General features: G+C 38.2%; 1 protein-coding gene across 15 annotated transcripts in view; it reads left to right on the top strand.

Moving 5' to 3' along the window:
- Window positions 1-12727, top strand: part of camta1a (calmodulin binding transcription activator 1a) — a 352256-nt gene that overhangs the window by 198270 nt on the left and 141259 nt on the right. For all 15 annotated transcript variants that reach the window (XM_052593210.1, XM_052593212.1, XM_052593208.1 and 12 more), the window contains one exon: window positions 3108-3243. In XM_052593210.1, the coding sequence (XP_052449170.1) occupies window positions 3108-3243 (136 nt within the window). The remainder of the gene's footprint in view (window positions 1-3107; window positions 3244-12727) is intronic.

Raw genomic sequence — 12727 nt, 5'->3', positions numbered from 1 at the left:
ATGCTAACCAGCCATGTGCACATAGATGCACAATTTGTAAATAATGTAGATGGAATAAAATGACTATTCCTGTAAATAAGTGGACACAATATAACTGTGCTATGTGGTAATGTGTGTTTTTGATTTTGGAATGATGTGGTTAAAATATGATTAGGGTTATTGTAACTCTTCCTCCAGTGTCTTCCATTCCGCTTCCTATCCTTGTATCTCATGCTCAATCCCACAGCAGGCATCACAGCGAACAGATTAATGACTTAAACAGTACCGACATGGTCCCAGCCCCACCAAGAAACCAAAAGAGAGAGAGAATGAATACGGTGCAGCAGGAAGTCTTTCAGAATGACATTCACACAGAAGAGCTCAGCGAGTTGAATGAAAGCAGCATCAGGATGAAGATGACATGATAGAATGGGAAACAAAGAGACAGAGATAGGAGATGGGTTTAAAAGCAGAATTAATTAGTGTTAAGGTCAGCACATGACAAATTGGGGTTTTATAAAAAAGCATGAATGAAAGCGAGATGGGCAAACAGACATAGCAACTACCCATGGCACTTGACAAATCGGTTGAGGGAGAACGAGAGAGGATTGTGCATGACAGATTTTGACTGGCATCTCTAATTAAAAGGTGCTGTCAGGGGCCACAGTGCGGGGAGAGAGGGGCCCCATCAGCCCCTGAGACTCATCCCCGGAAATGATTGATGAGAAATTGCAAGATAAACAAGACGCCCCATGAGCTGAGCTGCAAACTGATGTATGCAGTATTATAAATAAATCTGCACCAAAAAGAAATGATAAAATAAACAAGACAATGCAGGCAGACAATAACTTGCCGTTTCCAGAGAGGCGGGGCTGTTTGGGTATGTGGGGAGTATGAGTTGTGTGTGTGTGTGTGTGAGATTTATAATATGTTTGCTGCCATGCTGGGCTAAAGTGATGGCTGGCTAACAGACGCTAACAGCAGCTGGTTTCATGGCTGAGACTTTGCTGAAGCGCCTGAACTCCAACATTCCCAACTCGCACACAACAAAACTGCAGCCTCCTGGGACCCAGCCAGCCATAGATGCACCTTAATGTGTGCGCCTGTAGCTTTTCACTGAGCGTGCATGCCCTCGTAGACAGTGTGTGTGTGTGCACACATGGTTGAGTGCGAATGTGTGTTCTTGCTATGCCTTCTTGCTCTGCAGTTATTAGTTGTTGAGAAACATGTGTAGTGTCATAAAGAGAAGCGAGCTGAGAGCTCTTCAGATGCGTACACGGTATCATTATCAACCAGAGGGCAGTGGGATGGTAAAGTGAGAATGAATTATAAATGGAAAGTTGAGGATGTTCTCGCGCATGTTTTCCCCACAGGACGTGCTCCACCGCTCATTTGCATCAGCAATGCGCTGCTGGTCATATTTCTATATGAAATATACAGATTTCTCTCTCTTCCTTGACAAACAAAGCAGAGTTTTAGTATATTTAGAGTTGACTTGAATAGAAAATTAACCCTATTTGAACACATTTTAGAAAGGCTACATACGGTACAACTGGAGAATAAAAGATGCTAAATAGCTATTTGGCTACTGGTAACAGCATTTCCTTAATACACTTTTATTATGTCTCAACAAATGATTCACTGCTAGATGTTAAGACCAGGAACATATATTAAGAAAGTACTAAAATCTTTAATGTATGTAAATCTTTAAGTATTTTTTTCATTCTACTAAGATGCGTAAACAGTATTAAATGATTTAGAAAGAAAGTCTATGTGAACTTGAATAATTAGCTACACATCAGAAATCAGGTGAAGTGAAGTGACATGCAGCCAAGTATGGTGACCCTTACTCAGAATTTGTGCTCTGCATTTAACCCATCCAAAGTGCAAACACACAGCAGTGAACACACACAAACAGTGAACATACACCAGGAGCAGTAGGCAGCAATTTATGCTGCGGTGCCCGGGGAGCAGTTGGGGATTGCTCAGGGGCACCTAAGTCATAGTATTGCCAGCCCAAGACTTAAACCCACTACCCTAGGGTTAGGAGTCAAACTCTCTAACCACTAGGCCACGACTTCCCCCGATGAACACTGTTATGAACACTGTTTGTGGTGGTGCTGTCGAATCCATATCGAATGACGACATAAGGGGAAGATTCCAGATCAGTCTGAGCTCTCGTTTTCTGAAAGGCAGAGCAGGACACCCAGGGCTTGGTTTACACCTTTCAACATTTCTAGCCACTGGGGGACCATAAACAGGCTAGGGGAACTCATATTAATGTTACAAAAAAACTCATAAAGGGGAATTGTTATGCCATGGGACTTTTAATGAGCCATTAAATTGGGATAAATATCTTTTTTTTTACTTGGAAATACAATAATCTTAAAAAAGTTCAATTGTATGAACAGTTCAAATGCAAAACAAAATTACAAGGAATGGTAATTAAATCATTATGCCACAGTTTGGGGTCAGTAAGAAGTAATTTTTGGTCATCAGTGTTGGATTTAGTTAATCAAAGTACAGTTTTTTTTTTAAGTAATATTGTGAATTATTATTGCAATTTAAAATTACTGTTTACCATCTTAAATTTAACATTTAATTTTGATAAATTTACCCTTGTAAATTTAAATAATAATAATCATTAGTGGCTCCAAACTTTTGAACGATAGTGTAGAAGTTGCATGTTAAGCAAATCCTGAAAAGCATACTGTATGATTCTTCTTGTTTAAAAAATGCTTAACATCTTCAAGGGATTTGTAAATTCATGAAGCAGAACTACAAGTCACATTACAGAGGTAATATGGGCTTCAAATTCCATTTCATGGCAACTTCAAGCCTTCTTCTATAACTCTGTAAGGCCATAAACACCCATATACAAATGTATGAGGTGTGTGTGTACAAGTGTGTGACACTGGTATACACTGGTGCATTGCTTCTTCTCTCTTTCTCTGCCTTGAGTCAGCCTTCTTTGTACTTCTGCCGAATGAGTCCCACAGCACTAAAATTTCTCTTTCTCTCCCTTCCCACCCAACCCCATCTTCTTTCTTTCTTTATTTCTTTTTCTTTCTTTCTTTCTTTCTTCCATCCAACCCTTTTCTTTCCTTTTCCCTCACTTCTGGATCTAGGCCACAGAATGGGTCGATGATCCTCTACAATAGGAAGAAGGTGAAGTACAGAAAGGATGGCTACTGCTGGAAAAAAAGGAAAGATGGGAAGACCACGCGGGAGGATCACATGAAGCTCAAAGTACAAGGAGTGGAGGTGAGGCTGTTTGTCCTTGCACTGTAGCGCACACAAACCCATCAATCCGCTTTGAGATCGTTGGGGTGCAAATAATGGGCACACTTAAGAAAAGAAGCCGGTGGTTTAGCTCGGCAAGTCTCCAAGTCAGCTCCAACTTTTTCTAGTCCACATTTGAGAATGAAAAAATACACCTCAGCAGCCCGAGTTTAGTTTTCCCTTGATAGCAAACAAAATGGAAGCAATTGTTTGTACCTTATTAAGCTCGGGATGTTTGCTCTGCTCCAGAGTGCCGGCATTAATCGTCCCCCATGCTGGGAACCACTGCCATCACAGGTAGACTGCAGGGCCCTTTTCTGCTTTTCCACACCCTGGCACGGCCCCGCTGTGTGTGTGTGTGAGAGCACGCTTTGATTTATCTCCACTCATACACACATATACATCCTCACCAAACAGTGTGGGTGCTGGATCCAGAGTTTTACTCTCTTGTTTTTAGGTGTTTGAACTGAATATCTATCATTTTGTATGGTGTCCTCTGGATAGTTGAGCATGCTGAGGTCATGTGATGTTGTTTTGCATATGCAAGCCCAAACCCATATTATACAGTCATATAATTGACAAAACACACACACAGAATATTTGATACACTTGCCAAGACGTGTATTATTCTCTGCTTGCTCTCTCTTCATGGAGCTCTCATTAGACAGTGAACAGGCCTCAACTAACAACCGAATCTCTGCCAATCATTTTTGGCAGTGTGTTTCCTCACAGCAGATGTTTCAGAGGAAGTTTGGAGTTTCTGCCGATTATCCATTAAATTCACTAGCTTTACCTCTTAAAGGTATAGTTCCCAAAATTGGCTTTTTACTCGTGCTGTTCAAATCATTATGATTTAGCATCAAGCCAGATGCTTAACAGAATGTTTGCGCTTCTGTTTTCCATACAATATTGGAAACAGATTTTCAAACTGCAAAAATGGCAAAAATTCATCATAAAAGTCTATAACTTGTGCTCTGTATTTCATATCATTTGGACTAATAGGAAAAGACCAAAATGTATGTTTTTTTTTATAAAATTGTATATTAAAAAAAATTATTTAAGTGTGTTTTAAAAGACATTTCAAAATGTTTAACTCGCTGCGTTTTTTTCCTCTTAATTATTTGCAAAAATTAATTCAAAGTAAATCCTTACACCAATATTTTAGAGTAATTCATTTATAATCCTGAAGCTTATTCACATATTTGCATATTCACACACATTTACAGAACATGCGACAACCAATGAAATTTGGCATTATTTTAGAGAGTTTGGCTAATGACATACATTTTGGTACATTCCTCACAGAAAGCAGCTTAATCACTAAAGACGACTTGAAATGTAGCACACAAAGTCAATTTGAACTATTTATGGTGTGCTTTTGTAGTACTTTTTTTTTTGACAGCCCCTGGCATATTTTTGTGGCTTGGATGATTTTGCAGATTATCTCTTTTTGTGTTCAACAGAAGAATGAATGTCAGTCAATAAATGATGACAGAATCTTCATTTTTGTGTTAACTGTTCCTTAAAGGACATTTACAGTGATAAAAGTTTCTCAACACATCAGCCAGTAGTCTTGTAAAGTTCAGATATATGTGAGAAATGCTTCAAAGATCTTTATAGGCTTCTGTCATCTCTGAGGTGTCCTCTGACCCACACACATACTGAATTCTCCTAAAAGATCTTGTTTGAGCTGAGGTAACTCAGAGTTGAACTCACTCAGTGAGCTGAAGAAACACTCAAATAAACCAATCTCTCTCTTCCTTTCTCCCTCTCTCTTTCTTTTATATCTCTCAGCCAGCACCGCCTGCTGTCATCTGGCAGGCTTATCCTCTAACATGCCTCCATATGTTTTTTCCTGTGTAAATGGCTGTGGCTTACAGTGGGCTAATTTCAGAAGGGTGGCAAGAAGGCTTTGGGTACTAAGGTGGACTCAGCAGAAAATTGCATATCTGGCAAGCAGAGAAAAAAAGAGTGCACACTGAGAACACTTCCTAGCTCACTGCAGGCTTAAAGGGATAAGACAGAAGGAGATGTTTAGAGGAAGGTCCAAGTTGTTCTTTTTCTCACAGTAAAATGTAACCGCAGCTTTCACTGGATAAAACCAGCTTGACATTATAAGAGAGGATACAGGAACATTTCCTCTGGTGTTTCACTCAAGAATTAAAGTCTAATGGTTTCAAATGGCAAGTGATTGAGCGAAATTTAAATTGTGGGGGTAATGCTAAAATAAGTAATAATAATAATTCTAATAATTTAAAATATATATATTTTCATTTCAGCAAAGTAATGAGTAATCAATTTCAGCAAAAATGCACTACATAGCCTACATAGACTACCATTCAGAAGTCTGGGGCCTGTAAAATTATTATTATTATTATTATTTTTAAAGACATTAATACTTTTTAATAAGCAAGAATTCAATTGATTAAAATTGTTTCAAATAAATATTGTTCTTTTTAATTTTCTATTCATCCTTAAAAGAATAGCAGCACAACCATATTAATAATCATTAATATGTTATAATTAATAGTTTTCCATATTAATAATCAGCATATTAGAATGATTTCTGATCACGTGAAAGTGGATACTGGAGTAACTGCTGCTGAAAATTCATCTTTGCCATCACAGAAATAAATTACATTTTAAAATGTCTTAAAATAGAAAAGTGGTATTTTAAATTGTTATAGTATTTCACAATATTACTGTTTTTACTGTATATTTAATGACGTAAATAGATACTGTATTTATTTTCATAGATTTCAATTTGCTCCTTATTTGAAGAACAATGAGTAGCAAGTAAAATATTGGGGGGGTTTTTTCAGTAAAATATAAACAATTGGCATTTTTATTTGAATAACTGAAGAAATAATCAATAGATGAATCATAAAAATGATTTTAGTTACAGCCCTGTTTTTGAGTAAACTGTCATTTTAAGAAATCCCCCTCTGTGTCTGTGAAGAGACTACAGTCAAATGAACGCCTCTCCATAGGTGAAGCATAATGAGGCCTCTGATCAGATGGCTCCAGCAGTGAGTGGACTCCGACGGTCCTGTGTTTCTCTCCTCCTGCTATGAGCAGCAGTATAATAGGGGAGCGGCCACTCACTACGTCCTCCCAGCGCACCCCAAACCGAGTGCAGAGCGATCAATCAGAGCTGTGCTCTTCAGGATAATAACCTTGCCCTATCAGTCTGCCTCAGACCTGTTTACTGCAAACGCAAATAAATGACGTGACCTTCACCTTCAGAGCCGTTTCACTGAGGGCTTTTTCTCCAGGAGGGGTGTGTGAACGAGAGGTGTCATATTGTGTTGTCTGTGTGTGTTTGAAACAAATGCTGGTAAAACTCCGGGCTACTTGTCTATTCCTTTAAGTGGCAACTGTGGTGGCTACCCAGCCTCCTTCACTCTCCCTCTCTCTCTCTCTATAGAACAGATGAACCTTGAGTTCACAGTAAAACTCCTTGTTCCCTTAAATTGGAGCAAGACGTGTGTTACAGCATTAGTACTTAACAGGGCGTGAAATAGCAGCCTGGCTTCCTGACGTCTCCCCATCACTTCAGGTGAGAGTGTAGATGGTGAGATAGATGAGCATCCCTCCTTCTCCTTCTAACTCGTTCCCACAATGCAACAGGGCCACCTGAAAAAGGCATGTCCATTACTGTCTATCTAGTTTCTTTCCTGGTTGTTGCTGACGTCTTCCTCCTCTGACCATAAGCTGCAAAGGCCTAATCAGGAAGTCAACCACCCATGATCCCAGTGCTCAGCGGACTCATCTATATTCCTAATAATTCCTGGCTACCTAGCCGCTTTCAAGGATAGCTGTTTTGTCTTTCTATTACATGGCTTTTTAACACCATCAATTCAAGGAGTGAATCTGATGAATAATGTTGCAGGAAAAGTGCTGAAAAGTCGAAAAGTTAAGTGTGACATACACAGGTAGCTGATCTCAACTTTTTCTGTCTGTGCTGTAAATTCTGGCTGACTTGAGGGATCATCAGAGTTCAGTTTGTATTTGTGTGGTGCCTTTTACAATGTATTGTTCCAAAGCAGCTTTACAGAAAATTGATAAAGAGAGAGGAAAATAAAATAGTGTCCTATAAACCCTCAGTGATAAGGAAAACTCCCTAGGATTTTATTTTATTTCATTATTTACTTTTGGGATTTGACATTTGGGCTTAAGTTAAAACCTCAGACATCTTGTAAGGGTGTAAAGGGGTTATCCTAGATTGAAAGTCATTTATTATACATTTGTCAAGCTTATATTTTTTAACGTTTTGATATCAGAGTTGAGACCCTATCAATCTCTGGTCTAATTCTTTATTAACAAAATCTAATTCTTAATCTGTTCTCTCTTTCTCTTTCTCTCTCTGTTCAGCCAGTTCTTCTCTTCTGGACATTATACTGTACTTATTAGTATTTTAAGCAACTCAGTGTTGTCAAGGTAAACCATGGTAATTTTGATAAACTATTTGAAAAACGCTCTAAATTTACAATTTAGAAATTTCCAATGTTGACCTTCTTAAAACACTGTATGATATTAAAGGGGATAGTTCACCCAAAAATGAAAATTTGATGTTTATCTGCTTACCCCCAGGGCATCCCAGATGTAGGTGACTTTGTTTCTTCAGTAGAACACAAATTATGATTTTTGATTCAGTTGTTGCAGTTTCTCAGTCGTACAATGCATGGCAAATGGTAACAGAATCTATATTTGTGAATCTATATTGTGATGATACATTGGTGTATAAAGACAGAAAACAATTGTTCTGTGCAAGAAACTGAACAGTATTTATATAATTTTTCCATTCTTGCATTATGTCGGATTGCAGACTTATAAGTGCATTACTCTCAAGTGGACCATTGACACTCCTAATTGAGATTGTAGATAGAGTGTCAATGATCCATTTGAGAGATAGGTGGCAGTAATGCGCTTGTAAATCTGCAATCCATCATAAAGCAGAAGAAGAAGAATGCCTCATGCGCTTGCTGCTGTGAGGCGCGTTCACAGGTTAGTTCTAACAGTTCGAAGATTGCGTGAACAGAGTTAAGAAAAACTATATAAATACTGTTCAGTTTCTTGCACAGACTGATCGTTTTGTGTCTTTACACATCAATGTATTGTCACAAGCCGCAGGGTTTAATATGGATTTGTCTGTGCATGTTGTTTATTGTTACCATTTGCCATGCATTGTATGGCTGAGAGACTGCAACGACTGAATTAAAAATAATAATTTGTGTTCTACTGAAGGAACAAAGTCACCTAAATCTTGGATGCCCTGGGGGTAAGCATTTAAACATCTAATTTTCATTTTTGGGTGAACTATCCCTTTAATAACCGTTGATGCTGTGAAGGATCTATAGGTTTTCTTAAGGGCAAGTACAAAGTAGAATCAAGGGCTTTAAAGCTGGACCTCCATGAATTATGGACTAAGCTTTCAGTTTCTGTCCAGTGCAAAAACGTTTATTTTCTAATGTTCTATGGCCTTGTTTGACCTTAAAAAATCCTGGATATGACTTAACTTTAATCACTAACGGCCTAATGAAAGGAAGACAATATCTGTTAAAGAATTCAGTCTCAGTATAAACATATTTAAGCTTAGCCCTAAATAAATTAGTTGTTAATTAACATAAAATATATCCACTAGGTAGAAAAGTTAGGGCAGGAGCAGCAGTTTACTATTGCAGAGTATTTTAATTATATAGTCACACATTGATTAGTTGCATTATTGATTTATATTGATTAGCCACGCAAACGTTTTATTTAGAACAAAGAGTGTTGGACTTGAATTTTCTCTTGAATGATCTTCTGTAACTGCCCTTGTGTTCTAAACATTCAAGACACATTTTTATGTTTTAAAAAACATTCAGATAGTGACTCCCAACAGGGCTTTGTAATGAAGAATGCTGAGGGCAATTGAATGGATGTGCTACTTAGTTCAGTTAAGTAATTTCTCAGGACAAAGCACTAAAACAAACAGTTTAGTAGTAATTTTTGAAGGCTTTGATTTGGTGTTTTACAAAGTTTTTGTTATAGTTTTAAAGATTATTATGCATATTACAAGCTTGAAATTAAATTGCCTTACTATTGCACAAAAGGATCTTTATAGTCAGAGGTTCACTTTAATGCAGAGGTTAATGCACAATCAAAATTTTAGATTGACACACTTCACTCTGCAGCGCTAACACAGGTAGCACATATACTTGCTTTTCAGAAACCTGCCAAAATAAAAGCTTGCTGATTTTAGGTTTGAACTGATGAAAATTATTATAAATTATACCTTGCACTGAATATATTTGAAATTGGATCTTTAGAATGTTAAAAGGCTCTTCATGCAATTTTTTGTTTCTTTAAAGAATAGTTCACTGAAAGGTTATGTGCAGAATCAAAAATGGTTCTTCTATGGCATCGTTGTAAAATCCCCCTTTTGAAACCATATTTCTAAGAGTGTATGAAAAAAAAGGATATGTTAATGAACATTCCTGTTGGTAATTTGACAAGATTAACGTTGTTTAGGAATGTTTTAGCCAGCAAATGCCCCATCATTACCAGTAGCAATTCCTGGTCATACCATAAATATTTGTTTAAAAAAACGAATTGTGTTTTGAAACTTGTGAAATTGCACCTAGCAGTATCCGTGCCACTAAGAGTAAAGGACTCAAGCGCCTCCTTGATTAGCTGTTAATTCGACTTGCGCTGTTGATACACATATTGCCCTCCCCAAGACCCAACTCATGATTCCGGCATTCTAATAAACTCCCAAATACATATTGATTTCTCTTAAGTGAAGGTGGCAGGGTGGGCGAGTTTTTCATTACCCAGTGGTAATTATACAGATTGAAATAAGCTTTCTTATTTAGATGCAGCTCCTGCTCTCTTAACCTCCACCAGCCGAGAGAGCCCCATCCAGACCCCCTCGGTCCCAACACGTTATTTCATGTTGACTCCATCTAATGCGTGATATCATCCGTGCGAGAACGCGATGAGCAAGGCTAATGGAGCATGCCTGTAGCTCAATCACCTCTCTCCTTTGATAATAATGAAGACAAATGTCAAAACCGCCGTTTGTAATGCCATAATCAAGTGGGCACCTTTGCAGCGGACAGCAGCAGGGAAGGTTGCAGTATGTCAACGTTATCACCACTCTGCGTCCAGATTGAAAGCAACAGCTACTTTGCAGGATCAGCGATACGCAGCCGTGTTTATTTGTGTTAACAGAGGCCGCTCTCGGGTTCCAATTATCAGCATCTCTTTTCTCCAGGGGGACGTTTCGTCTGTAATTGTTTGGAAAATGGCTATTATTTTGCGATACGCCACATGCTGTTTCGAGCAGGGTGTGTCCACGTGCAGATGCGGTCGCCGATAGCAGCAGCTTGCGAAGCCAGATGCGAGACAAGGAGGAGCAAGTGACATAACAGACTCTCTCTTAACAAACCGCTGCTTCCAGCTCTTGTGTGAAATTAGCAGATATATAGAAACTGATGGAAGTACAAAGGGAAAGTTTGCCCGGTACTCCAAAATGTCTAACCTTTTCCTCAGCTGTCTGGGATGCATAGACAGCTAGTTGATTTGCTTAGTCATACTGGTAAAAAAAAAAAATTATGAAATGTACAAAAGCCTGAATGCACTGTAAGTCGCTTTGGATAAAAGCGTCTGCTAAATGCATAAATGTAAGACACTTTTTAAAATGTAAGATGTGGTCTCCTTCTTTTAGTTGCCCTCTTTCTAAACCTTCCTTCCTTCTCCGTTTGCTCTCAGGGTTGCGGCTATATTTCTTTCTGTGACTGCTCACTCCTGCAATCTCTGTATATCATGTGTGTGAAAGGCAGACGATGAATCCGGTTATGATGTTTCTAGAGTGTGCCGTTGCCATGGTTTTGCAGCTCCAAACTCGAGATTTGTTGAAGTTTTAGCTCCAAAGGTGCAGAAAGACTGTTTTCCCATGATGACTTGCTGTCTCTTCAAATGTTGTCAATAAGAGGAATGTGCAAAAAGAAAGGGCAGCAGAAAAGGAAGTACAAAATGTAAAATTTTCGATGGTTTCTGACATAGAATGAAGCATCACTATGCCACTATGACTGTGGAATGAAGATCAATATTAGTCTTCCAATAACACATTTCAAGAGAGTGCTGTACAACTAATTCACAAAGTGGTTTGTCCCTCAATCCATCTTATACCTTTCTATAGCTAAATGAAAGGCTGCGTGTATGTTGTAGTCAGTGTAGAAAGTCACCTAATCATGTCTTTTGAACCCGGTGTAATTAGTTATCAGCTTCTATAAAAACAACCCTCTGAAAATGACAGTGAGATTCTTAAAGATGTGTAGGGAAATTTGACATAATGACAGAATAAGATGATATGTATTATCTACAGTTTTTAGTAATTTAATTAAAATGGAGTTTGAAGGATCTGTAGCCCAAGGGATTTTATTTTATTTATTTATTTATTTATTTAGGCTGCCAAGCCAGCAATTTGAAACCATTTGAATTCTACCTCCTATATATATTTTCCTGTTAAAAGCCATTCTCACTTGGTGAACTCTTGTGAATAGTGCACTAAAAAGTAATTATTTTAGTTTAATTTGTGATGCTAATGAAATTACACACTTCAATTTTAAACCACCTATGATGCATTATATTGCTTACATATTCATGGTTATACATTTAAAGAGGGTAATGCATTAAAACATAACACATTACATTGGGTCGTTCCAGTGTAACTATGAATAGGTAAGTATTATAATGTATTTTATCTTGTTCTTAATGCATTATTATTTATAATACATTACCTACACAAGCTTCAAGTAAAGTGTTACCAACATAAATACATTTTTAATGATGAACATAAAGGCTTTTAGTTAGATGACTTGTAAAATTGAGTGGTCGTATGAATGCCACTGATTGCATGAGCTTTTTAAAATGCAATTTGGTGGCCATCCGGCCTTCTCACTATTATTATCTACCTGATCAGTGGAGCTGTACAAAAGACATTCAAGGTTTGCTTTTCAAAGCCATTGGAACAGAAAGAGACATTACTTCAAGGTAAGGCCAGAGACGAGGCTACAGGCTGAGGAACACATCGCTCTCCATCATCAACATCTCGTCCCTTGTTCTGCCTCTAATTATTAGCTCTGCTGTGACCTTACATCCCTTGCCTTCACTCCACTGTAAAAGCAGACAGAGATCGCTGATTATTTTTATGGGCTATAACACCTTCAGCGCTAAAACCTGTACGCCGGTGTAGAGAGAGTGTAATGAAGGAGAGATGTCTTTGTTTTGATGTATGATTCTGTGTTCAGTGCTCAAGTCTCTTCTCTGGGAGCGTGCAGCTCACAGCTCATTTGTCAGCTCGGCTGATGGTGGAATTTCAGCATTCAGCACACAAATCAGAACCGGGCGAGTTCAAAGCGACGACACTAAGCATGCAGCTTTAAATCGACTAGCGAGCGCTTTCATAAAGATTTCTGTT

The sequence above is a fragment of the Carassius gibelio genome, chromosome B23 (genome assembly GCF_023724105.1).
Source record: "Carassius gibelio isolate Cgi1373 ecotype wild population from Czech Republic chromosome B23, carGib1.2-hapl.c, whole genome shotgun sequence".
Taxonomy (NCBI): domain Eukaryota; kingdom Metazoa; phylum Chordata; class Actinopteri; order Cypriniformes; family Cyprinidae; genus Carassius; species Carassius gibelio.
The sequence above is the reverse complement of the archived record's forward strand: the minus strand, read 5'-3'. Positions and strand labels throughout refer to the sequence as shown.